This window comes from Ciconia boyciana, chromosome 8 (genome assembly GCF_034638445.1).
Source record: "Ciconia boyciana chromosome 8, ASM3463844v1, whole genome shotgun sequence".
Lineage (NCBI taxonomy): Eukaryota > Metazoa > Chordata > Aves > Ciconiiformes > Ciconiidae > Ciconia > Ciconia boyciana.
The window spans coordinates 32,258,197-32,283,752 of NC_132941.1; the positions used below are offsets into that span (position 1 = coordinate 32,258,197).

Sequence of the window (25,556 nt, forward strand, 5' to 3'; positions counted from 1 at the left end):
GGAAAGGGAGGGAGAGCTTTTTAAAATCGTATTAGACTGAAATGTTATAGACATGTTTTTATCTTTTACAGAAAACCCCAAAAACAAAAATAAACACTTCCTTAGTAAAAGAAGAAAACCTGAAGAGGATGAAAAAAAATTAAATATGAAGAGACTGCGGACAGACAATATCTCAGATTACTCTGAGAGCAGTGACTCAGAAATTTCAAATAAAAGATTAACAGATTCATCCTCAGAGCAAAATTCGGAAAATGAGTTAAAAAGCAAGAACACTTCTAAGATAAATGGAGAAGAAGGAAAATCCCAAACTATTGAGGGAGTAGAACAGACACTAACAGATAGACGGTCTCCATGGGATGAAATACAGGAGGCTAAAAAACAGGAGGAGACAGAAAGACTGAAGTCATCCTTCTTAGATCAGCAGGAAAAATCTTCACTCCATGCAGCAGAGCAGCCAACACCTTATGAGCAGAATGCCAAGGATCCACATGTGCAAGAGTGCAATGCAGAAAAACATCATACTGCGGAATTAAAAAATGAGCAATTTGTACCCAGACCACCTACTCCGAAATGTGTTGTTGACATTACTAATGAAAACAACTCTGAAAAGGAGAGTCAGGATAATGCTGCAAGTACCTTTGGTTTGCAAACGGTTCAGAAAATGGAATCTCACAGCAGTGATTTAAAACAGCAGTTTGCAAATGCAAATTTCCTTGAAGCAAGAAAACAGGAAGCTGATCAAAGTTGGGTTAGCAGTGTTGTTAACAAAGCAGATTTGATACAACCTGGGGTTGTAAAAACGTTATCAGTAAATGAACACTTAAATCCTGAAAAAGAAAAAGTGCAGTATGGCTCATTTATGTCTTCGTTAAATGTAGCTTCTCTAGCAGAAGAGAGTAAACTGCATAAACAAAGTCCCGTCCCTGATTCTGTGAAGTCAAAACCTAGTGCTTCAGTTGATCATCCTAAAACAAAGTCACCTGATGTTAAGCCTAAATTGACCCAATCTTCTGATACTGTGAAGTCTAAGGTTAGTTCCCAAAACAGCCATGCTACTGGATTAACAAGGTCAGCCAATAAAACTGATCATGATTTGCCTAGGTCTAGTTTTCATCCGGTTCCAGCTAGAGTTAGTGCTCTAGAAGCTACTAAAAGCCCTCTTATCATTGACAAGAATGAACATTTCACGGTGTACAGGGACCCCACTCTGATTGGACAAGAAACAGGAACTAATCACATTTCACCTTACTTGCATCAGCATAATTATCCTCTGCATTCCTCATCCCACCGAACCTGTTTAAATCCAAACGCTCATCATCCTGCATTAACTGGTTCATCCCATCTGCTAGCTGGGTCTTCAGCTCAGGCTCCCTTGTCCGCTATTAACACTCACCCCCTTAGTACTGCATCTCACCATTCTGTTCATCACCCTCATCTACTTCCTGCAGTGTTACCCGGAGTGCCTGCTGCCTCCTTGCTGGGTGGCCATCCGCGACTAGAGACTGCTCATGCTAGCAGCTTAAGCCATTTGGCATTAGCACACCAGCAGCAGCAACAGATGTTACAACACCAGTCTCCACATCTTCTTGGACAAGCTCATCCTTCTGCTTCCTATAATCAGCTAGGGCTTTATCCAATTATTTGGCAGTATCCAAATGGAACACATGCTTACTCAGGACTCGGTCTGCCCTCCTCCAAATGGGTCCACCCAGAAACTCCTGTTAACGCAGAGGCTTCCTTGAGAAGGGTAAGTTGTGCGCGTTTCTTAATGACGTATTTAGCCGGGGCTGGTGTCTCCCAGTAGTGGTTTTCTAGGTATAGACCCGGTAGTTTGTATTGTACCGAGTGTGCATTGACGGTGGGTTGAGTAGGCACAGAACTAACTGGGAGTGGAAATCCAGTCTTACTACTGTCTCACAGTGGACGTGAGTAGGGAGTTCTTCCAGACCTTGATTTCCTAAGTATTTTAAAGTAAGACAAGATGTTTCTTTTTAGTTTATGACCAAGTGAGGTCAAGCAGCTGGTTTGGGACCTTGAGTCCACTGGCTGAATACTTGCTACCTCAAACTATGAAAACCATTAGGTAAGTTAAATACTAGGAGAGGTAGGACAATCGTCTTCATAATGAAATTTCATGTATGCTTGCTAAATAATGGAGAAGGGCTGAGACAGGAGGAGTCCTAAATCCAATGTGAAGTTCTGAAGAGAAATACTCTAGCATTTATAAATCTTTCTTGCACTGTACACCCATTTCTCTTGTCTTTACACCTATCTGTGTACCCTCTCTTGGCATATCTTTTTCTCCCCTTCTGTTCCTGTTGACACACATCCCTGCCTTCCCATCTGCTTTATACTCCTCTGTATTCAAGTCAGGGTGATTCCTCTGTCTGTATGCTGCGTATAAGCACTGAAGTCTCAGAAGAAATGGTTTGTGTTTTTCAGCTTAGCGCCCAGTGCGGTGGCGGTGTTTGGCAGGCAGACGTAGCAATTACAGGAAAAGTTTTCTCAGCTCCTGCAGGCTTGGGATACAGAATGCTCGTTGCAGGCACCTTAGAGGAATAGTGTAAGATGAAGCATGTGTAGCGCAGACAGAAACTTTGGAGAGCTTTACTGCCAGCTTCAGTCAAAGCTCCACTGAGCATGTGCATACTGATTTTTAGAGGCTTTCAACTTGGCCTAATTTGGGCAGATTTTCACGGGGACCACAAAAGGCATGCCGCTGACAGTGGTCCTTCTGCCAAATTGTAAGCCTTTGCGTCAAAGCTTGGAGTTTCTGAATGGTTATAGAGATCTTTTTTCTTTTTCATCATGGGGAAAGCTATTCTTCCTCAGCCTCATTCTTGAGAAAAGCCAAACCATTGTGGCTAAGTCTTTCCCAAACAGTCAATTTGAGTTGGCCTTGTAATATGAAATCAGTTTGATCTAAAATGTGATAAAGTCAAATGCAGCAGAGAAGAAAAGCCTAAGAGAAAACTATAGGTGGATTTATCTTTTCATGTTGCTGCCTGCTCCACCCCATGCTGAAGTCCATTTTGAAGAACTTACGATAGACTGTTTTCACTTTGGCTGCCTGAAGTATGCAGGCCTGCATACCAAGGCACGTAGCTTTTTAATTATGTTGATATGTGGCAATTGTCTTGTGGTGACTTGTCTTCTGGCTCTCACACTGGAGGCCTTTTTTAAATACATCTTAGAAACCCAGAATGGGTGTTTCCAAAGTCAGTTTGCATGGATGCCACAATCGCAGAAAGGGTTCTGTGTTTCAGCTGTAACAGCAGCAGCAGCCACCCTCGGCTCAGGGCTGAGCCATGTCTGTGTGCTGAAGGAAGCGTGCCCCCAAGCCCACCTTTTCCTACTGGCCACAGGTGGCTGTGGCAGCGGCAGCTCCTGTCTTTGGGCTGGGCTGTGAATGGTTGCAGGTGGAGTCACGAAGCTGTTTGGGCAATGCTTGGTGCTCAAGCAGATGTTCCCCAGCTCCTCTAGGGGGAAGGTGACGGGCCTTTTTTGCATAATACTTTAATACAGCTTACAGGCTGTTCATGGGAACTCAACACAGCGTGGGAACTCCTGGCCTAGGGAAACATGGGCACTAAAACTGTTAGTGCAAACCCAAGCAGTTACTTTAAATATTCAAAAAAGTATAGAAATCAGAACTTCAAAGTTGTAGCACCTGCAGATCTATTCTCTGCTGCATGCATGTGTCATGAGAGCTCTTGGCTCCCCTTCTGCTGCAGCAGTTCTCAGCTGGGAGTCCCCAAGACTGGGGAGAAGGAGTGGGATGGACTGGTGAGGAACAGAGGAGGGGAAGTTGTTCTGGGCAGTGCCAGGAGTTAGGGGTGGAGCAGCACCGAGCAGGCTCTCAGTGCATGAGAGCTCTGCTCACTTATTCCAGTCCCTTCTTGGCTTGTCCCTAGCACTTGAGCACCACTTCAACAGGATGCCCTGCCTTTCCACTCCTCTGCATGTTTCTCGTAAGCAGATCTCAGAGGAGAGGGGGAAAGGGGAGAGAGACAGAGAGCTGTTCTTGCTCTTTTCTGCAGAGTTGTTAACACAAGTTTCAGAGAAGATACAAAAATAGAAACTTACCCAAGTAGTCCATTAAAAACCAGTTTCATAAATTAAGACTTATCATGGTGTGTGTAAACGAGGAAGTTGGTATTGCCCGCCTTTTGAGTATTTAGGTACACAGCACAAAATTGTGCGTACTGTGCGTTTGCCATGCTGCAAAGTATGGCAGGTGTGTACATTTATGGTTTTAGTAGTGTACTGGTGATGAAATTATGCCAAATAAAAATGCCTGACAAAATAAAGCAGATTAATTAGGGTTATCACACTCGGTCATATAATTGGTTTGCTAATTTGATGAGCTTCGAATGCCATTCTGGAATTAACTATTCATGCTGAATGCTTGAAAATTAAACGGTTCTAAGAATGCTTCTGAAATGTGTAAACTATTTCGTATGCCACAAGTCTAGGTGAAGTACAGTCAGATGTTCCAGTTGATCAAAAAGTGACTTAAAATGTTAAATTTTTACTGTGTATGAGTTGATCCTGAAATACATTACTTCACTCTGATCATTGGTAGGACTTGATACAGTAACTCTTGTGGTCTCATGATTGAAATCTGATTTTATTTTTTTGTTTTGGTTGGTGTTAACAGAATACTCCCAGCCCGTGGTTACACCAACCCACCCCGGTGACCTCAGCTGACAGCCTTGGTTTACTGAGTCACATTCCTGTGCGACCATCCAGTGCAGATCCCCTTCGGCCTCTCAAACTGACAACGCATTCCAGTCCGCCATTGTCCAAAAGTATCGTAGAGCATCACAAAGAGTAAGTTTGCTGTTTAACTCTGTGTGAGAGGGGACATTTCAGCAGCTGATGTTGTCTTCTATCTTCCTTTTAGTTTATTTGTAAACGTGGGTGCCTGTGATAGAGAAAAGCTTGTCAGTGTGCTGCAAAACAGACTCTGCCCTGTTGGAATGGTACTTGAGTTCCTGAGTCATCTGAAGACTTTTGAAAATTGTACCTAATATGAAGAAAAGTTTATTTTGTGTTAATAGATAACTTTGTCCGGAGCATGGGAAGAAAGGTCTTCCGTTTAGCATGTTGCGCTACATTCAGACTAACCTGTCTGCTTAACCTTTTTCAAACAGAGAACTGGAGAGGAAAGCGTTTATTGAACCTTTACGTTCTGTTACAACTGCACCAGTAAAGACGGAGCTAGAGCAAAGCAGAATGCAGACAGCAAAGGAGAGCCATATGCACAGACATTTTGCAGATCCAATGTTGAACCAGCTGCCAAGGCCACCACAGGAGACTGGGGAGCGACTGAGCAAATACAAAGAAGAACACAGACGGATACTCCAAGAAAGTATTGAAGTTGCTCCTTTTACAGCTAAAATAAAAGCACTGGAGGGAGAGAGAGAGAACTATTCCAGGGTAACGTCCTTATCTTCAAGTCCCAAAAGCCATTCAATAAAATATGACAAAGATGCCGAACGCTCTGTGTCAGAACTGTATAAAATGAAGCATTCGGTTCCACAGAGTTTGCCGCAGAGTAACTATTTTACCACCTTGTCTAACAGTGTAGTAAATGAACCACCAAGATCGTACCCGTCAAAGGAAGCTTCAAGTGCATATGTTGATAAGCAAACTAATTGTCCTTCAACAGCAGCTAGTCCCCAGTCTCTCCCCTCTTACATTTCTTCTCTTTCAAAACCTCCACCTTTAATTAAGCACCAACCAGAGAGTGAAGGCTCTGGCAGCAAGATGCCTGAGCAGCTTTCGCAGTCAGTGCAATCTCACTCTGTAAATTCTTTTAGAAGTGACAGCAGGAGCCCTACTCAGTTGTCAGTCTCGTCTTCAAATACACTCCGGAGTATGCCTGCCTTGCATAGAGCCCCTGTGTTTCACCCCCCTGTGCACCAGAACCTGGAGAAGAAGGAAAACAGCTATAGCAGCCTTTCACCTCCGACTCTAACCCCAGTTCAACCCGTTAATGCTGGTGGTGGCAAAATACAGGAGTTGCAGAAACCGCCAACTTTAGTACCTGAGCCTAAGGAAGCTCAGACTGTTTACAAGGGCACTTCTGAACAGAATTTATCAGAAATATGGAAGTCCAGTAATGCCCCAAATAACGAAAAAGTGGATTGGCATGCTGAAAGAATGAGTGGAAAGTCACAGTCCGCTACAGCATCTGTTATTGTGCGTCCTCCTTCTAGCACGAAATATGATAGTGTACCAGTAATGCAGCCTGCTTCCAAAGATCGAGTTAGTGAGAGATCTTCAGCTGTGACAAATCAAGCAGATTGCCTGAAAACAGCGGAAGCCAGGGAGACTGGAAGAATCATTCTGCCAAATATGAACTCAGACAGTGCTCGCACACAGTATGAAAAGAAATTTCCAGCTGTCTCGCAAGGCAGCATTCCTCGTGCTGTCACCCCTACCACAACTATGATCTGCAGTACCAAAACGGATGTCACTGCATCAGCAGCAACAACTACCAGCGTGTCAAGCTGGGGTAGTTCAGAAGTGACTTACTCCTTATCAAACACGGTCTTGGCCTGCGTGCCGCTGGAGTGTACTGCCTCGAGAGCCGCAAGTCAGGCGGTGGCGCAGACCCAGGAATGCAAGGTCAGCACTCCAGCTCCGGTTACACCCGCCGCTGGCAAGACAGGCAGCACTGCTCAGCCCAGCTCGGGATTCTCCACCTCCACTGACTTTGTCCATTTGAAAAAGCACAAAGCAGCCTTGGCTGCAGCTCAGTTTAAAAGTAGTAACACCAGTGAGACCGAGTCCAACTCTGTGAAAAATCAGACATTTTCAACCTCTCTCTCCCTAGACAGTGCTATCGTCTGTAATACAATAAACAAAGCGAACTCTGTAGGCAGTGGGCAAACTTCCCAGACAAGTCAGCCAAACTACCACACTAAACTGAAAAAGGCTTGGCTAACAAGACATTCAGAGGAAGATAAAAACACTAATAAAAAAGAGAATTCAGGGAACAGTGTTTCAGAAATTATTAAGCCATGTACTGTCAATTTAATAGCTTCTACATCAAATGATTTGCAAAATAACATAGATAGTAAAATCTTGGCAGATAAGTTTGCGAAGGAAGATAAGCACCCTAGGAGAAAAGCAAAACGAACTTACGAGTCTGGCTCTGAAAGCGGAGACTCTGATGAAAGCGAGAGCAAGTCAGAGCAAAGGACTAAACGGCAGCCCAAGCCAACTTACAAAAAGAAACAAAATGATTTGCAGAAAAAAAAGGGTGATACAGAGGAAGAAGTAAAACCGAATGGTGTTCTTAGCAGGAGTGCCAAAGAAAAAAGCAAGCTGAAGTTACAGAGCAGCAGTAACAGCAGTGAGTATATTAATCTGATTTGGAAGAGACAGACTCATGTGAAGTCTAACAGTCTTAATCCTGGAGGGTTTGTCATGCACTATAGCTGGGAAAAGAGTTAAAAAGCATGCTTGGGTAAATGAGTAGGTCCAGATTTATCTGTCTTGAGGCCATTTTAAATATCCTGGTTTAAGAAATTCAGCATTTTGTATATGCGTGTTAACAAACTGGTTCTTGGCCTAAAAATGAGCAGTAAACAAACTGGTTTATGCTGTCCATCAGAATTCCACAGACTGGTGCATATTGTTGTGCCACTTATATGGAGAGAGAGATATGTAAAAATATATATAAAAAGATCTAATGCATTTATTTTTAGAACGCTACTAGAAGGAGAGATTCTCTATTGTTGAACTTTAATTCATCCTCTGATCAGGAAGCCAGAGGCGGTTCCTTGAGAGCCTGATGCCACTCTGTTATGATTTGGTTAATTTAATGAAAGATTTGAGGGAGAGTCATTTCACACTCCTGACTAGCATGTGTATTACATGGTGTTAACATCCCTCTTGTTTAAGGAATAAAGAAATTTAGGGAAATAAAAATTTCAATTTAAATGCAATGCTGTAGCATGTAGCAGATTGTAACTAGATTTATCTGAAAAGAGAAACTGGTCTGCCAACATGAGGGACTTAAATAAAGTCCCTTAATAAAGAACTTCCCTTATTTTTTTAATCCAAATTTATTCTTCTCCAAGGACTATTCTTTTGTCTTTGTTCTGGTTGAGTATGAGAAAGTCTACCATTAAATTACTTTTTGCAAGAATTTTTAAGTACAGGTAGTAAGAGAATGAGTACTGCTCCCTGTAATTACATTCTCTTGCTTTTCATTGCCTAGTGTATAAAGTTACTCTTCTGGTATCTGAGAGTACTTGATGCCTAAGTTGTATTGGGTGCTGGAAGTGTTGCAGTCTGTCTGAGGTATTCTGGCTTGAGTCCAGTGATAGTAGTATTACTTCCCCCTGCCACCTCCCCCCCCCAAGGGAAGATTAAGGAGAACATGCCTATAAAGTCTTTATTGGTTTCACTTCTTAGTGAACTGTAAATATATATGTGTAACATGTTAGATCTTTATGACCTTTGTATTGTTGCAAAAGATTTTTTGTAGATTTGTTGTAGAAGGATTGCTTACATAAGTTAGGGGAAGGCAGTCACTTCTTGTTTTGGCTGGTGGTACCTGAGTATGAAAGTGATACGTGATAACACATTATGGAACTGTTTCATGGAACTTAGGTTGGGAAATGGGTAGGAGTTGGTATTACGTTCTGTTGTGAGTCACACAGCCTGTGTCCTACACATTAACAGGTTGGGCCTGTCCCGTGGTAGCAGCTTCTTGTGCTTGCCATCCTCTCGTGAAATCTTAATAGACCTGGGGTCTTTCTGTCTGTTTCTCCTACTTGAATCATTAAATAGATGAGCATTTCTGATGCTCCTGTCAGTTTATCTTGGGAGAGCTTCGTTATAATTTCTGAGAGTGCGCTAGTCAGGGAATTTCTTAGGAAAAGGACTTCCCACAAAGATTTATACAAAAACATAATGAACCTTGAGGAGCTTTCAGGAAAGCACAGGTCCCCATGGGATGGCTGCCTGGGCTCCCCGTAAGTGGCTGAAGATAACTGTGATTCAGGATCCAGGGGCTTGGTAGCAGTTTCGCAACATGGGTGGTATCTGGATATTGCCAGGCTTGAAAACTGCTTTGTCCCAATGCTGTTTTGGAAAGCCCTGGGAGCCTGTGTGCTAGCCAGAGCGCTCAGAGCTCCAGGCTGCAAGGCTCCCTCCTGCAAAGCAAGGCATTTTACAGTCCTGCAAGTGTTGGGGGTCTTGCAAGTTCCTCCCCACAGAACTTGAGGTCTAGCAGCTCCCAGATGACTCCCAGGATCTCTGGTTCCAAGGCAGAAAACATTGTTTTGGACTAGTAAACCTGTCCTTTGGCCTTTTCTACTCAGGTTTTAATCCAATTACTGTCATGCAGGAGTGCATTTTGTAGGCCATAAACTGAGGCATAGGCAGTCTGTCACTTGCAAAGTTTGCACAAGTCATCTCTGGCAAAATACAGATCTGAACCTGGGTACCAAGTCCAGAGTTAGCACCCTGACCTCTCTACCATTCTACATGAGATCCCTGTTTACAGGACATGAACTTTCCAGAGTAGTGGTAGACGAAATGACGGATACTCCTATCTGTCTGCAGATAAAACTGGTGCCACTTTTAAAAGTCATTAAAATGAAAGCCTGGTTAAATAACAACATGGTTCAGTTTCAAAATGTGTATGTGAAAATTGCAGGTATTACTCAATAGATTTGTTCCTCATGTTACTATGTGTCAGATCTGCTGACTTTTGTATCAAAAATAGAATTGTACTGCTTAGCCTTGCAAAGCCAACAAACTTGACAGAGTAAATGGATTCTGTTCTTCCTTATGCCAGATAGTTTACATTAAGTTCAGGTGAGTTACATGTGAATAGAGCTGCTTTTCTGTAACCATATCTGTAACCCTCAGCAAAAATAAGTTTTGAAGGAGTAGGATATTTTTTTTTTTAAGCTCTGCTTTCATTCGTTAAATTGTTGCCTTTTATGCATACATCTTTACTTGAAACAGAATTCAAACCTACCTTTCTTGGGGTATTGTATTTCTTTGCTTGTTTTGTAAGAAGGAGATTCTGAAGATGGTTTTAGTGGAATATTGGGTGAACAATACACCTAATCTGAGAGAAAATAGTGTCCTAGGTATTCCTGGTAGCTGAGCAAGTAGTTAACTGTGCTCCTGCCTGTATAAGTCTAATTGGTAGCTATGCTTTTTAAACTTCGGTGCTGACAGGCGAACAAATGGAAGTAATAATGAAATATGTTACACAGGTAACAAATGTACTTTCAGAAATGTTGAACGCTGACTGATCTGACTGGGTTCTGCGAATAAGGGCTGCCAGTACCTCATCTGAAACTCCTTACTTTTGCAGCTGGTATACCTCGCTCAGTGTTAAAAGATTGGCGCAAAGTAAAGAAGCTGAAGCAAACGGGAGAGTCCTTTTTGCAAGATGATTCTTGCTCTGAAATAGGACCAAATTTGCAAAAATGCAGAGAATGTAGGTTAATAAGAAGTAAGAAAGGAGAAGAACCAACTCACTCACCAGTATTTTGTAGATTTTACTACTTTCGTCGGTAAGTATAGCTATTTCCTGATAATGTGTTATTTTAACTTTTGAAAATAAGACTGACAAAGGACTTGCATGCTTGAAAGTCTGATTTTTCTGGCTCAGTCAGTCTGCCTGATAAAAGACACCGTCTAATTTAACAGTATTTACATTTGTATTTCTTATTTCTTTTGTGGATTGACTTTATTGCTGTTTAAAGCTTTATAGCAAAGACATCAGAACAGCTGCCCAGTGTACCTTAGGCAAGCAGAAAATACAGCACATCACCATTACACAGGTGTCTGACATTTGAAGTGGGATTTTCAAAAGGGAAGCTTCAGTTATTCTGGACAAGTTGTACAACCACAGAGTTGCACTAATTCATAATTGTTCTTATGCCAGTATATGGTGGGAATGCTGCTCAGGGTTTTCTGGGAGTTTTCTGAGGACAGAGGAGTTGTGACCTTGTTTTCACAATTTATGGCAAATCAAGGAAGACTCACAGGGCGGGAAGAAAATTTCCCAGGATGCAGCATAGCATATGTGGCGTGTGCAGAACAGCTATTGAGACAGAACAAAAAGGCTTTAATTTGCACGTGGGCTGTGTCGTCAGTATATGTCCAACTCGTTTTGGACAGGAAATTGTTCCCTAGATTGGGTTTAATTTTTTAGAACGAAGCTTTAGTTACAAGAGTTGGTAGTCCTACAGGAATCATTGCAAGTTTGGACTCGGAATACCTTCTGCATAAGAATATTTGCTTCCTAATGTGGCAATGTAGGAGTTTTGGTTTTTTTCTCTTGTATAAAGGAGAGAACAGCAGTGATAAAGTTTTGCCGACATTTTAAAACACAGTTATGGAATTTAAAAATTTGAATGTTTTGAATATATTGTGGTAAAACTTACAGCAGTTTAGTTATTTTCATTGTATTTAGATAGCAGGGCTTGAATTGTAAACGAAGTTTGCACTACTGTTGGAAGTCGTTATTGTAACTGAATTCATTTAGTCTTGTTCATTAAATACATATCCAAATATGATTTTTGGTACTTAGGTCTGAATTCAGGATGATTTTACTGGTGTTACTGTGAAATTCCTTAACTATTATAATAATTGCATATGTATAATGAATTATCCTGTATTATGCAAGATGGAATAATTAATTGTTACAGCTTAAAAATAGGCTACATAATAGGCAAGGTTAGTGGAATGGTATCAGGTAGGATAACAGGAAAGCCTTTAGTTATTTTAAAGATCAGAAATTAGTGGATACAAAAATGTTATCTTGTATTAGTCATTTGTTCTGTCTAGAAAGACTTAAATACAGTGTTCAGACTCCGGTTTACTGAGTATGAGAGCAGTAGCATAGAAAGATCTATAAAATATGAGTCAGACTGAGTGATTGCTGTCACAGATGCTCTGAAAATTAAAGGGGAGGAATAGGTGGAACAAAACTTTGGCAACAAAAAAAAGAGAGAGAGAGAATTTTCCTGTCTCAAATTTTAAAGCAGTAATAAATGTTACAGAGAGAGAATGATGAGTAAACTGAATGCAGAAAGTGCTTAAAAAGTTAGTTTTAGTTTTCACGCTTCCTTACTGTTAATTTTAAAACCAGTTTTGGCAGTAGGATTTATTTTTAAATTAAAAAATAAGGCAGAATGCTAAAGAAGGTAAAGAAAATGTACTTGTAAGACATAAGCAGTAAAGTAAATTAGCAAGTAAACTGTAAGTCACAGAATATGATTAAATACGCAGTTAAACTATCTTCTTTCATTTTTAGGTTATCTTTCAGTAAGAATGGAGTGGTTAGGATAGATGGTTTCTCCTCTCCTGATCAATATGATGATGAAGCATTGAGTTTATGGACACATGAAAACTATGATGATGATGAACTGGACCTAGAAACTTCTAAATACATTCTAGATATTATAGGTGATAAATTTTGTCAGTTAGTAACATCTGAGAAAACGGCCATGTCCTGGGTGAAAAAAGACGGTAAGGAAATCTCAAATGCTCTCAAGTGTTCTGCAGTTTTACTCGAGTGTTTGCATTCATCATGACCCGTTGCTTCCTTTCGAGTAGCTCACTTCACCGGACTGTCGTGTTGGATTTTCCTAGGCTATTTTGTAAGAGGGTATGTCGGGAAGGGGCAGGGCCAGCCCCTTCCCCCTCCCAGCGCTGGTGGCTGTGCTGGGCCAGGGCCAGGCTGCTGTTGGGGTTGGAGCAGCCTCTGTTCCCAGCTTGGCCTCCAGCTCTCCGGCCAGAGCGGCCAGCTCCAAGCCAAGGCCTGCAGCGTGCCAGGTACCGACTCCTGCCAACAGACACTGCGTTTCTGACGTGTCTCCTTCCCAAAACAAAGGAGAATAATGTGACAGTGTAGGCCCTGTGGAGCATGTGCTAACACTGTTGCCTCCTCCCCACCAAGGCCACAATTAGTCCATCCTTCTGGCCCACAGCAGATGGGCACAGGCTTTAAATGGGCTAATTTCAGGAAATATGGGGGGGGGCAGAAAGCAGAAGTACTGGCCAGGTCTCTGGGACAGACACCTCCCTCCCCTCCTGCCAACTTTAATCATCCGACTCACCAGTTTGGCTGCCCTTGAAATTAAACATGTCCCATAGGCAGTCAGGTGAGAAACCCAGCTCTCTTCATTGCATGGAGTGAAAAGTATATGTTAAAGAAGTTGTTCTTCATACTTTTAACACACGCGTGTTAGGCAGGGATATTATTTCTGTATTACTTTAGTCTGTGTTTTTTGGAGGTTTTAATTTCTTTATAGTGTACTGATACTAGTATTGATGGGGATGCTGTGTAATGCAACTAAGGAGGTAGATGTTGATGGCCTGTTTATGAAGGATCACTTTCCTCCCCTGACACCCAGTTGCGTCTGAGGGGAAAATTACGAATGCTTCATCTATAAAGACTATTCATTCTGTGCTTTGCATTTAAATTTCAGTCCTTTTATTCTGCTTATTTTGTATTCCAGCCAAAATTGCATGGAAGAGAGCAGTGAGAGGAGTCCGTGAGATGTGTGATGCATGTGAAGCCACATTATTTAACATTCATTGGGTCTGCCAAAAATGTGGATTTGTGGTCTGCCTAGATTGTTACAAGGCAAAGGAAAGAAAAAGTTCTAGAGGTCAGTTCTTTATGAACTAGAGTATTGTATATGCTGTTTATTCTCAGTTGTAGTGCTGCTGATCCACTAGTGTAACTGCCTTTCTGTAAACTGTTAAATTACTGCTTGTGTGTTTTGGTTTCTCAGATCTTTTTCACCTCCTTTTTTGTTGGTAGATGTAGAATCAGTCATTCAGAAAGCAACTGCTGTGGGGGCTATTTTAGGTCTTTGTCTGCTTTTCAGTCTTTTTGTGTGGATTGTCTTGGATTCCTTGTGCCTTGCCCCTCAAGGTTAAATCTTGTTCTTCAGCTGTGAGACTGGCACTCCATTACACCTCCCTGCTTTATGGTAACTCATTGCTGTTAAGACTTGCCTTGATTTGAGTGCTTTCTGGAGTCCTCCCTTCAGAGTATATGGTTTGTCATATTGACTTAACAGCCTACTTTTTTATTATAAAAAAGACAAGGAGAAAACTACTTCACATAGTATTTAAAATGAGTGTTAATGGAGGTTTCACAATCCATCAGCCTACACACCTACTCAGTTTAATCTAGTTCCTGTGCTTTAATGGAAATGTCTAGTTTAGTCTGTAGTGAAGTATAACAGGACTGACTTGCAAACCTGTAATTTCTGAGTGACCCAGCCCGGTTGCAACTGAAAGGAAGAATGGCTTGGAAGATTGATCTGGTCATTCAGCCCTCGGCTGTGACATTGGTGCTCAGGCTGCTTGTTGGAAAGGGCTACCTTCCCCTGGGTGGCAGGCATTGTGTCCTGGCACAGTCCTGTGGTCAAACACTGCGCCAGGAACTGATTCAAGTATAATGCTGTTTTGAAAAGCATTTCCATGTTTGTCATAGCAGCAGAATGTAACAGATGTGAAATGTTAGTAAAATAAAGTAAAATAAGGTTTAACTGTTAAATGGCAAATCTTTAATAAATGGAGAGACTAATCTACTTTTGTCCTTGGCTTGCAGTGAGAGCCTCCTACACTGTGGTTGTAGGATGTTCCCAGAGACTTCCATCAAAGCCTGAAGTTTCTGGGGAAATAATGTCGGTGTTTTCCAACACTGGGAACAGTCGTTAATGCTTGAATGCTGGAGGCTGCTTCAGCAGCTCTTAACTGGCTGAAGACTGTGTGTGCATCCATCTGACGTGGCTTTTGGGATGTATGCCGAACATTATTTACCGTAGTGGGAACATGCAGTCAGAGGCTTTTTATAGCGTGCATGTTAACCAGCCAGGAAAATTTTAGTAAAAAGTCTTCAAAGCTTAAAAAAGCAGTATACAGAAGCAGGCTTCTTTTCAGTCTTCTAACAGGGAAGACTTTCTCATTACTGTTCATGACAACGTTACATGCAAAAGCAGAAGTACGATAGCTTCCCTCTTGTTATCCCGTAAGTTGGCCCTTACATCACTCTTTGTGGCTTTATTTCTAAAGGTGCTGTAGGATTTGTGTGAACTATATCTCTCCTTTGGCACTCTCTTACAAAGTTCAGAACCACCCATCCATATCTATATAATAGCACTTTATATTACACCATTTTTCCTGGAACCGGTAGTTGTTTTTACAGTTGCTAAATGTAACGGGGAATACACTGGTTTCCCCCTGCTTCAGCAGGAATGTTAGAGGTTTAAATATTCCATATTCAGATATTTATCAATGACTTCTCTGATTACTACATGAATGAATGAATGTGCATCCATTATTACCTTCAGACAGTTCATGGCACCATCAAGTGGAATGCCATGTTACAGCATTTCAGTGATAAAATACTTTAAGTAGATATATATGCTGTTTTGTTTTTTGATTTGGTTTATGTTCGTGTCCAGTTATATATTTCAGTGTTTTAGGAGTTACAAAAACTACAAAATAGCTAAAAAAATCTAATATTTATCTGAAAGGAACATTTGGTAAGTTGTGTATCCATTACAGTGCAAGAAAATAATGCTTTTAATGTGCTAAATGCTTCCTTTATTGTACTCTCCTTAGTTTACATTGCTAGAGCTGAGCAAACTAGTAAAAAGATTTGAAGTTTCTTAAAACTCGCAGTTCAGTGGATAGGATACAAGACTGGGAGTTGAGAGAGAAATTGCATTTGTATTTCTGCCCCAAAATCACATAGCAGATCAGTGACCAGTTGCTTGACCGGATATTCTTCGCTCTCATTCTTCCTCTGTCTTGTCTTTACACTGCATATTTTTCTGGCAGGGACATTCTTCCTGAAACTCTGTAGAAAGCCTCTCTCTCCTACCAGTTAGGGCCTCTCTGCTGCCACAAACAATTTTCAACCAGTACATAGAGACTTGTGGTTTCATGGTTGCTTTAATCTGACATAAATCTATGATGCAACTTCCCTCTCCTTTGTGCCACCAGTAACATCGGTGTAGCTGCATGGTAGGCCAAATCACAGAATTGATTCAGTTAAAAATTCATCTTTTTGGCTTGTTTGGCCTTCTCTGGTTGAAGACAGTCACTTTTAGTTGGAGTGTGAATTGTGTCAAATTAAATTGGTCTTAGAACCACAGCCTAGTTGTGTCTCTTTTCCATGTTAGAATTCGTCAAGGGGGTCTTACTGCCTCAATTGTGACTCTTACTGCCTCAGTTGTGACTGTACAGCATTTTGGTGTATGCTAAATTTGCAACACTCTAAATGTAATAAAGGGAGTGTACTTCAAAACTTTGAGGTTATTGGCAAGGATCTCTGTTACAGATGCTACTACTTCAGTTTTCAGTATTGTTAAAACTCTTTATTCTTTTCCTTATTGTGAAAAGTAGTTGTTGAATGCAAATCTTTGTCACTCAGGATACCAGGACAGAAGACTTAAAGTATGTGTAGAAAACCATTTCTAACTAAAACAAATCTGAAAAATGTTAGTTAGCTAGCTCTGTATACCACTGTAAGTGAAGTAAAACAATTGGCAATGTTATTTTGCAGATAAGGAGTTATATGCCTGGATGAAGTGTGTGAAGGGACAGCCTCATGATCACAAACACCTGATGCCAACACAGATCATTCCAGGCTCTGGTAAGACCTGCAAACAGGCAGGATGTGTTTTTTCCCACCTCTTTCTGTGAAGAGAGGCCAGAGTTGTTTCTTGAAACTTCTAATTTTCCATTTAAAAACCTGCAAATTGTGTCAAATCATTGCAGGAAGGCAAGTGATTTTGGGCAGTTGACAGCAAGGGGCACAGATGATGAAGAGAGAAAGAGGCGTAAGCTGACAGATGTCTGAAGGGGTTTCAGGGACAGGCAGTGAAGAAATTCAGGCTGGTTTTTGGTGACTGTTTTGTACCTTTTCAGAGCAGAATAAACCAGCCAGAATGTAGTTAATAAATCTGACGTTAGCTGTTAAAAGAAAATCTTAGAATAGTACTGCCAAGGAGCATTAAGTGGCAACAGATTTTTGGAGATTTGTTTTTCACTGTTTTCTGTTGCATTGTGTCCTTCCTTCCTTCCTTCGTTCTCCGCCCCCCCCCCCCCCAAAAAAAAAAAAAAAAAAAAAATCATGTGTGGTTTTGGTTGGATATCTGACTGAGCATCTTAAAGCAAAACACAGTAAAGGAGCTTGTGATAAATGAAAAACTAAACAGTAATCCTAAACCCAGCAAACCCAGCATAACAAACAAGTTTTATGAAGAAGTGTGGTTAGGTGTGGTGGTTGTTGCTAGCGCAACTTTACTTGTGATCTCTGGCAGCATTGATGCAGAGAATAGAAAATTCAAATGTGCCTTTAGACTTGTTAAGCAAATTCCCATGTTATTTTAAGCTGGAAATACAGATCCAGTCATTATTTTATGGGTTGTTACATGTTAGTTCAGGTAGAAATGAAGGTTGGTTAGATTCCATAATAAATTCAAATTGTGACATTCCCCAGAGCAGGTTCCAGACTGAAACTGGTTTTAATTTTAAATTGTGAAGTGAGCCACTCATCTGGAAATGGAATAGTGAAGACTGCCTCCATCACCTCAGTTTTGTTCTTCTGTGCGTATGCACTACCAAACAGCCTTAAATTTCATGATCGCATACCAGTTTTTTGTCAAAAAGTGGCTCACTTCAGTCTGTAGTTTGATGGTTTTATTAAATGAAGCAATGATGCACCAGTTGAACAATAAGTAGTAAATAATGAATGACTGGCCTGCTTGTGTGCCGTGCAATGGGAATGCAGAGTAAAGGTTAGATTATTCAGAAGAGTGGTATGCAATTATTTAATTAAAGGTCATGTCTCTTTCTGCACAAACTTTAAGGTAAACTGGACAGTCTTTTTATAGTGTTTTTGAGCATTAAATTCAGCATTTTTAATGAGATAGCATTTTAACATCATAGTGTGTGTATTGTAAAGAGGTCACAAAATGATTGAGAGCTGCTGATGGTTTTCTTCTTAATTGTCTTCTAGTGTTGACAGATCTTCTAGATGCTATGCACAATATTAGAGAAAAATTTGAAATTAAATCCCATTGTCAGTGTACCAGCAAGCAGAGCACACAAGCTGGCAAGCTCCCTGCAATGAATGGTGTGTCTCAGGTGAGTCTAAAATGGGTGTATACATCACAGTTTGTTCAGATGTTCAGGTTCTTGTGGATTTTTATATTTGAATAGTACCAGTTGCATTCTAATTTGCATATAGGATGGTTAAATGCTAGCCTTGTCTTTGAAATACATTAAAGCAGTGTCATATATTTGAAAATAAATTTGTTCTTTACAGGTTTTGCAGAATGTCCTTAACCACAGTAATAAAATTTCTCTGTGCATGCCTGAGTCTCAACAGCAGAATACTCCTCAAAAGTCTGAGACAAATGGTAATACAAGTCCAAGGAGTGATGTAAGCACAGACAGCAAGTTAACACCGCCTGAATCCCAGTCACCACTGCATTGGTTAGCTGATCTTGCAGAGCAGAAAGCCAGAGAAGAAAAGAAAGGTATCTGTTTGAAATTGTCATATCATGTCCATGACTTTGGGGGCACCAGTCATACGTAATTGAATTAATTAGGAAAAATTCACACAGTTTTCTGTTCAACAAAAAGAAAAGGTGATGTTCTTTTCCCCCTTAATTTTAATCTTGAAACTGCAATGCCTTCTCCTGGTGGCATCAGAATCTGTTACCAGAAGAGCCACTAGTGGAATGCATGTGTAATGTGGCAGTATTTCCAGCTACAGCATCTCTCATTTGTGACAGGTACTCACTCAGCTGCATGTCTGAGATGCTGAGGAAGGCCTTTTCATGGTCACACTGTTTGACTGCATTTTGAAGGATCTAGTTCATCCTCTGGTGTGTTTTCAGGTGAATAAAGTGCTAGTGCTACAGTATATTGCCACCACTATAAAATGCAGGATACTGGTGCTGTTCCTATGTCTGCATTGTGATACAACAGTGTAAACTTCCAATGATTATTGTTGTTTTAGAGAACAAAGAATGTCCTTCTGGAAAACATTCAAAGGAAGAGAAAGACCAGGATAATTTGGAGTCCCAAAACTGTAAAAGCTCCCCTCCTGCGTCCCAGAACAACGAGCAGGGCTCAACCTTACGAGATTTATTAACTACAACAGCAGGCAAACTGCGTCTAGGTTCTACAGATGCTGGTATTGCTTTTGCTCCAGTTTACTCTACAGGAACAGCAGTAAGTGTTTACAAGATGCACATTTTTTTTATATCAGATTTGAAAATCTCTATCATTTGTTTTGGTACGTTGTACTTACAGCAGTCTGATAGCTGTATTGCTTTAAATACTCATTTATAAGTAAAACTTTATGTGCACACACACATTTGCATTAACATTATATATTTTTTATATTCATATATATAATTGATACATACTATGAAGTATCAATGAAGTCCATGAAGTTAGATAAAGCCTTAACCTGAGAAAGCAAAGGAAGATTCCAATATATTGAGTTTTGTAATTGTGTATTTCTAACTTTTTCCATGGAAGAATGCATGCAGTTTTCTATAAAGGAAGTAGATAACTGCAGGCTTCTAACTGGTAATGAAATGTTGTCATGCTACTGCAAAAGGAATTGCATTAACTTTATTTGCTTTTACATTGTTTAAGCATACATTTGTTTGTTTTCTAATAGAGTGGCAAGAGTGGAAGGACCATGCCAAACATTCTTGATGACATAATTGCTTCAGTAGTAGAAAACAAGATTCCACCAAATAGAGCACCAAAGATAAATGTAAAATCTGAAATAAAAGATGAGCCAAAGGATGACAGAAAATGTATTCAGGACGACTGCAGTAAACTGTACAGTGATATTCAGTATTCATGGATCTGTGATAAGCATGTTTTGTGGCTCAGAGACCATAAAAACAACAACAACTGGAAGCTCTTCAAAGAGTGCTGGAAACAAGGAAGGGTAGGTATTGAGCTGTTCGGTCTATAAAGTGACCTCATTATTAACTCCAGGGGAGTTGTGTTAAAGTACAAATTTGCCTAGCTCCATGTTTGAAAATGTATTGTTAGCAGTAGGCAAAAGCTTGTCAGGTATAGCCTACATATGAACCTTGTGTAGTTTAAACTTCAGTGAGCTGCTAACAATAAATAAAAAATTACTGTTACGGAGATTCAAATTCCAAAAAGATGTGTGTATGACATCTTGGGTATGGTTGCTGTTGGAGGAAGTGTTAACAGCTTAGTAGGGCCAAGGTCTTCAGTGTGTGTTTTGGATGCATTTGTACTCAAGTTTAATTGAAGGAGGTGTTTACTTCCGAAAGGATAAGTATTGATTATTTTATTTTATTTTTTACAGCCTGTTTTAGTGTCCGGTATGCATAAGAAAATGAACTTCAGCCTGTGGAAAGCTGAATCAATTAGTCTAGATTTTGGAAACCAGCAAGCTGATATCTTGAATTGCAAAGACAGTATTATTTCAAACACCAATGTCAAGGAGTTCTGGGATGGTTTTGAAGATGTTTCAAGTATGTTACTTTAAATGTATTATTCCATTGATTTCTGAACATAGTCAATGTTAGAAACTGCAGTTAAAAATATTCTTTACGGATCTTGAGGCTTTGAAGAAACTTTCTTTTAAAAAGAAAGCTCTAGGTAATCTGTTTCCAGAGAATGTGATGGAAACTTGCATTTTTGTACCTTTGCAGAATTAAAGATACACTAGTATACTAGTTAGGTCTGACTAAGAAACCAACACATGTCATTGTTCCTCAACTAATTGAGTTTGTTTTGTATCCTTCTTGAGTCTTGATATTAATTATCTCCTGATTTATGGATGAAATCTTTATAGACAAGTTAAGAGTTCGGTTTATATGTTTTAGTTGAATAAAGTAAACCACAGTATATTAGGTTTTAGTAATTTCTATGTTACTTGCAGAACGGCAGAAAATAAAAAATGGGGAAACAGCTCTACTAAAACTGAAAGATTGGCCTTCTGGTGAAGATTTCAAGGCTATGATGCCAGCAAGGTATTTGAGTTCGATATTAGATATTCTTAAGTCAATCTCCATGTTGTTTTTTTTCTCTTTGTGTAATGACACAAATTCCATTACAATTCTTCTTCTTTTCTCCTCCAGATATGAGGACTTATTAAAAAGTTTACCCTTGCCTGAATACTGTAGTCCAGAAGGAAAACTAAACTTGGCTTCTCATCTGCCAGGATTTTTTGTCCGTCCAGATCTGGGACCCAGACTATGCAGTGCATATGGTGAGTATGCCTTAGAAGTGTAGCAGTTACCCCTTCACTTAGGAGTGTAGAATGTCACACGTTATAATGCTTGATAGAAAGCTGAGCTTCCTTGGAAGATAATTGTTCACTGAATGTAGGAGAAATACTTTACTGACTTGCATATTAACAGTACAGCCACCTCAGGCATGAGAGTTTATTTGCTTCTGCATTTCTTTCTACCTTTTCTTGTGCTGTTATAGTCTTCTGAGGCATATAAATGGTTAGCTACTTTTACACAAAGAGAGATCCTGTCTTTAATAATGCCATATGACAGAATACTTCATGAAATACTATTGTGTTCATAATTCTGGTTATAAATAAATCTCAGCATTTTTCTCATAACTTGTATTTGTATTGCATGCTGTACACTCAAACCTGTTTAGAAAAGGTTGTTTCCTTCCCTCAGACCTTTTCCAGCTGCTCCTTCTTTTGCAAACAAATTTGTTCAATTCTGTTTTACAAATTGTTGTAATAGGACAAGAAATGAGTTGTAATTTGTAGCATGATAGCTTTGATTTAAAAACTTCTCCAGATGTCCTTTGAAAGAAACATATTAACGATAGCAATCAAGGCATGGATCTGAAGAACTGAATCATTAATGACGCTTATGTAATACTGCTGCAAGGCTTAGTGTTCTGAAATGTTCTTTCGACTTAAGCATGTATGTTTTCACCTCTTAGAACTAAAATTAATTTTCCCCTTTGCTTGGGGATTTCTTTTGGTTAAGACCTCAGCTTACAGCCAGGCACAAAAGCGACGCGTTTGATTTGATAACCTTGTGTATTCATTGTACTTGTATTCAGCCCTGGACAATCTGAAAGGTTGAAAGATTGGGAAGGAACGTAGTGGTCAGGAAATGTCTTTAATTATTCTGCTGAAATGCGTTTTGTTCTGATGCAACTGCTATGTACAGACAGTTACTTGGGCTAAGAGGTATCTTAAGTTAAAAAAGTAACATTTTCTTGTTGAGCAAGTGCAGCAGAAGCACGGTTGTAGTTTGTGTATCTCAGTATTTTCACATTAAAGCCTGTCTGTACATAAAATGTTTTTCTGTGATGCTTGGTGTACTTTCAGAAGTTTCTTTTCAGCTAGCTGTTGCACATTTCTGTTTGAAGGTAAATATGCAATACAAAAAAATCTTAATTTTATCTTGTAACATAGGTGTGGCTGCTACTAAAGACCATGACATAGGAACCACAAATCTCCATATTGAAGTTTCTGATGTCGTGAACATCCTTGTTTATGTTGGCATAGCGAAAGGAAATGGAGTACTTTCCAAATCAGGTAAAGGGAAGCTCATTGTAAGAGGTGTAGATGGGCTGAATGATCTGAAACTTTAAAAATTGACACTGTTCTTTTGAAGCGGATGAAAGATGTCCATAAGTACTTGCTTAAACCTGGGATATTCTTTGTTTCAAGAATTTGCACACACATTAATTCTGCATAAAATACACTGCAGTTCATGAATTATGAAATGGTATTTCAAACTCTTTTTCACTCTTTTTGCCATTACCTATAATTGATGTACCATTTCCGCGCTGGGGCTGGCAGGGCTTATGAAAGTGCAGGCTGAAGGATTTTCTCTGGAAGCTGTGGTAGTTCTAACAATTACGTCAGAATGATGTATTTGCCAAACCTTCTGTTTATTCTGCTCCCTCTGGATGCACTGTGTTTGCTCTATTGAATTTGGACTGTAATGTAATTTTTCAGCACCGGAGAGCTTAAATTGGTGTATGTTAGTCCTCTGTATGAGGTTTATTGCTTATGTGAAACAGTCTTTAAATCACTGAAATAGTTTTGCTTCTTTCCCCTTATTCTTTTGTCCTCTCATTCCATAATTAGCAATTGTAGATTTTAGGTGTGACTAATAGAGCTGCAGTAGGGTTTGCTGTCTTTTATTTGCTTTGTTTTCACTTGCGTATGCACTGAGTTAATAGCAGCAAAACTTTAGCATATTGGGAGAGCTCTAGCTTCTTGAGTAGCTTCTGCAGAACAGCATGCAAAACACTGGTTTTGCTGACTGCAGGAAAACACCTTTTTCATCTCTTAATTTTTTGGTGCCAGCCCTGCTTGTTTATTTCAGGTAGGAGAATGTGTTCTATCAAATTCAAGAGATGTAAAAATGTTTTAAAATCGAATGTTATTTTTAAGGTATTTATGGCGTTCATGTTCTAGTAACTAATTACAAACACTGAACAAGAGGATCACCCAGGGTCTTCTGTTGTATTCAGCAAACCTTCATCTGCTCAGTCTCACGCAAGAAATTCGAAAATAAGGTGTTTAGTTTCAGAGACAGCTCTGTCTCACTTCTAAAAATATTTTTGTTGAATCTTAGGAGTTTTGAAGAAGTTTGAAGAGGAAGATTTGGATGACCTTTTAAGGAAGCGGTTGAAAGATTCAAGTGAATTACCTGGTGCTTTATGGCACATTTATGCTGGCAAAGATGCTGACAAGATAAGAGAGTTTCTGCAAAAGGTTAGATTTATAATAGATATTTTATAAATAAAATCTTAAGTAACTGATAAGTCAAATGGGGCTGACAAAAACCACAAAGCCCACCCCTATGCTTAGGTAAGGAGGGGAAGCAAAATTCTTTCCTTTCCAGCACATAAAATAAACTATAATTGACCTGCTACATCAGTCAACAAATAAAATCTGTAACATGATACGTACTCATCTCTTCAGAGTTACAGGTAGTCTGCAAACTCTGAACACTCAGGAGGGCATGTATATCTATTCTTGTCCTTTTCTAATACAAAGGGTAATTTTATTTTTTTAGTATTAGCATTTGCAGGATAATGTTTTTCTGTCACTGATCCATTCTTGCATTATCAGATGTTGAAATTTTTGTGAATTGTCCTATGCAAAAAAACCCTGACCTTGCAACCTAGCAGCCACCGATCTTCGTAAGGACTGTGTGTCACGTCACTTAGCTCAAAGAACGTGCCTTGGCTCTTAGTGAAGATGAGAGCGGTGGGGGATAATGTACCCAAGGGCAGCAAACTTCTTCAACATTAGCTACGGTGCAGATCTTCCTTTGGCAGCATGGGATGAACAAGTTAGAGCCACATCAAAAACTTTCAGATCGTTATCACGTAGGATGAATATCCACCACTGGGATATTAATTAAATTTAGAGATACCATCTTGGAAGCAGTTTTCTGTGCCTTATCTTTAGCATGTTTTCATGTTCTAGAAGGCAGTCTTGACAGATGACATAGAAATACCAAAATATCACTGAAGTGGTTGCACGAGGAAAAGAAGCTTTCACTGTCTTCTACTGTGGGGAAAAAAATCAGATGAGTTTTAACTGGCTAAACCAAAGGGGTCCATAAACAGGCTGGAAGCCAAGGTCTCTACTGTGAGCAGGAAGAGCCTAAGAAATTCAGCAGTAAAGATTCTCTTGGGCAATAAGGCAGTGTTTCAGTCCCAGGGCAGCTGGTGACTCAAACATTTGCTCTTTGGCAAGATGAACTGTGGGGAAAAATGAGCACTAGTAAACAAAATACAGCTAATTTCAGGAGATTATGAATTATGCAGCGAGGCTTTTCTGTTCATTCAAAAAGTAGATGGTGGCTCTGCAGTTTGGGGAGTTGTGAACAAAGTCATGAATGCAAGGGAGTAGGTGGACAATGAGTATTATTCAGAGTTTCTTCTTTCAGAGTAATTAAGGGATATTGTGAAACTCTTTGAGCAGCAGGTTTAAAACAGAAGCACTTAAGACACTATGTAATAAAGTTCGTTGTTTGCTGCCACAGCTTGCCATGGTATCCAGAATGAATTGTGTACTGCCTTGTATTTTTGGTGTGGTGGTATTTTTTGAAATACTGAATTGGGGATTGATGACTAGACCTTGGGACCACTTTGCCTGCTGATAAGAGATCAAATCTCAGTATCTTGTTTAGTACAGAAGAAACGTGATAACACATAGGAACAGTTTCAAGCTCTGCATCACATAATTAAGTATATTCAATATCAATATGAATTAAAAAAATCTATGTTTTTAATGAGATTATTGTCTCCTGAGTCGTGACAGATGGATTCAATATGTGTGTTTTATCTTTTAGTCACTTTTTTCTTTAGTCACTATGATTCATTAATTAGCAATTGATTAAGGGTAATATATGTTCCCCTGTGGTTAACTTAATGAGAAATGGTTGTTGCAGTTAAGTCTACTGGTGTCAGGAAGTAATTTTTTTTAATGTTCAGCATTTTTTCCCAATTCCTTGCTGGGATGG

The 25,556-nt window shown here is 39.8% G+C and overlaps 1 protein-coding gene across 4 annotated transcripts in view; it reads left to right on the plus strand.

Moving 5' to 3' along the window:
• Positions 1-25,556, plus strand: part of JMJD1C (jumonji domain containing 1C) — a 168,086-nt gene that overhangs the window by 135,066 nt on the left and 7,464 nt on the right. For all 4 annotated transcript variants that reach the window (XM_072871680.1, XM_072871681.1, XM_072871682.1 and 1 more), the window contains 16 exons: positions 72-1,747; positions 4,661-4,833; positions 5,157-7,366; positions 10,355-10,556; positions 12,305-12,519; positions 13,512-13,664; positions 16,580-16,669; positions 18,038-18,165; positions 18,347-18,560; positions 19,046-19,260; positions 19,718-19,996; positions 20,390-20,558; positions 20,969-21,059; positions 21,168-21,298; positions 22,481-22,603; positions 23,655-23,794. In XM_072871680.1, coding sequence (XP_072727781.1) covers positions 72-1,747; positions 4,661-4,833; positions 5,157-7,366; positions 10,355-10,556; positions 12,305-12,519; positions 13,512-13,664; positions 16,580-16,669; positions 18,038-18,165; positions 18,347-18,560; positions 19,046-19,260; positions 19,718-19,996; positions 20,390-20,558; positions 20,969-21,059; positions 21,168-21,298; positions 22,481-22,603; positions 23,655-23,794 — 6,209 coding nt within the window. The remainder of the gene's footprint in view (positions 1-71; positions 1,748-4,660; positions 4,834-5,156; positions 7,367-10,354; positions 10,557-12,304; positions 12,520-13,511; positions 13,665-16,579; positions 16,670-18,037; positions 18,166-18,346; positions 18,561-19,045; positions 19,261-19,717; positions 19,997-20,389; positions 20,559-20,968; positions 21,060-21,167; positions 21,299-22,480; positions 22,604-23,654; positions 23,795-25,556) is intronic.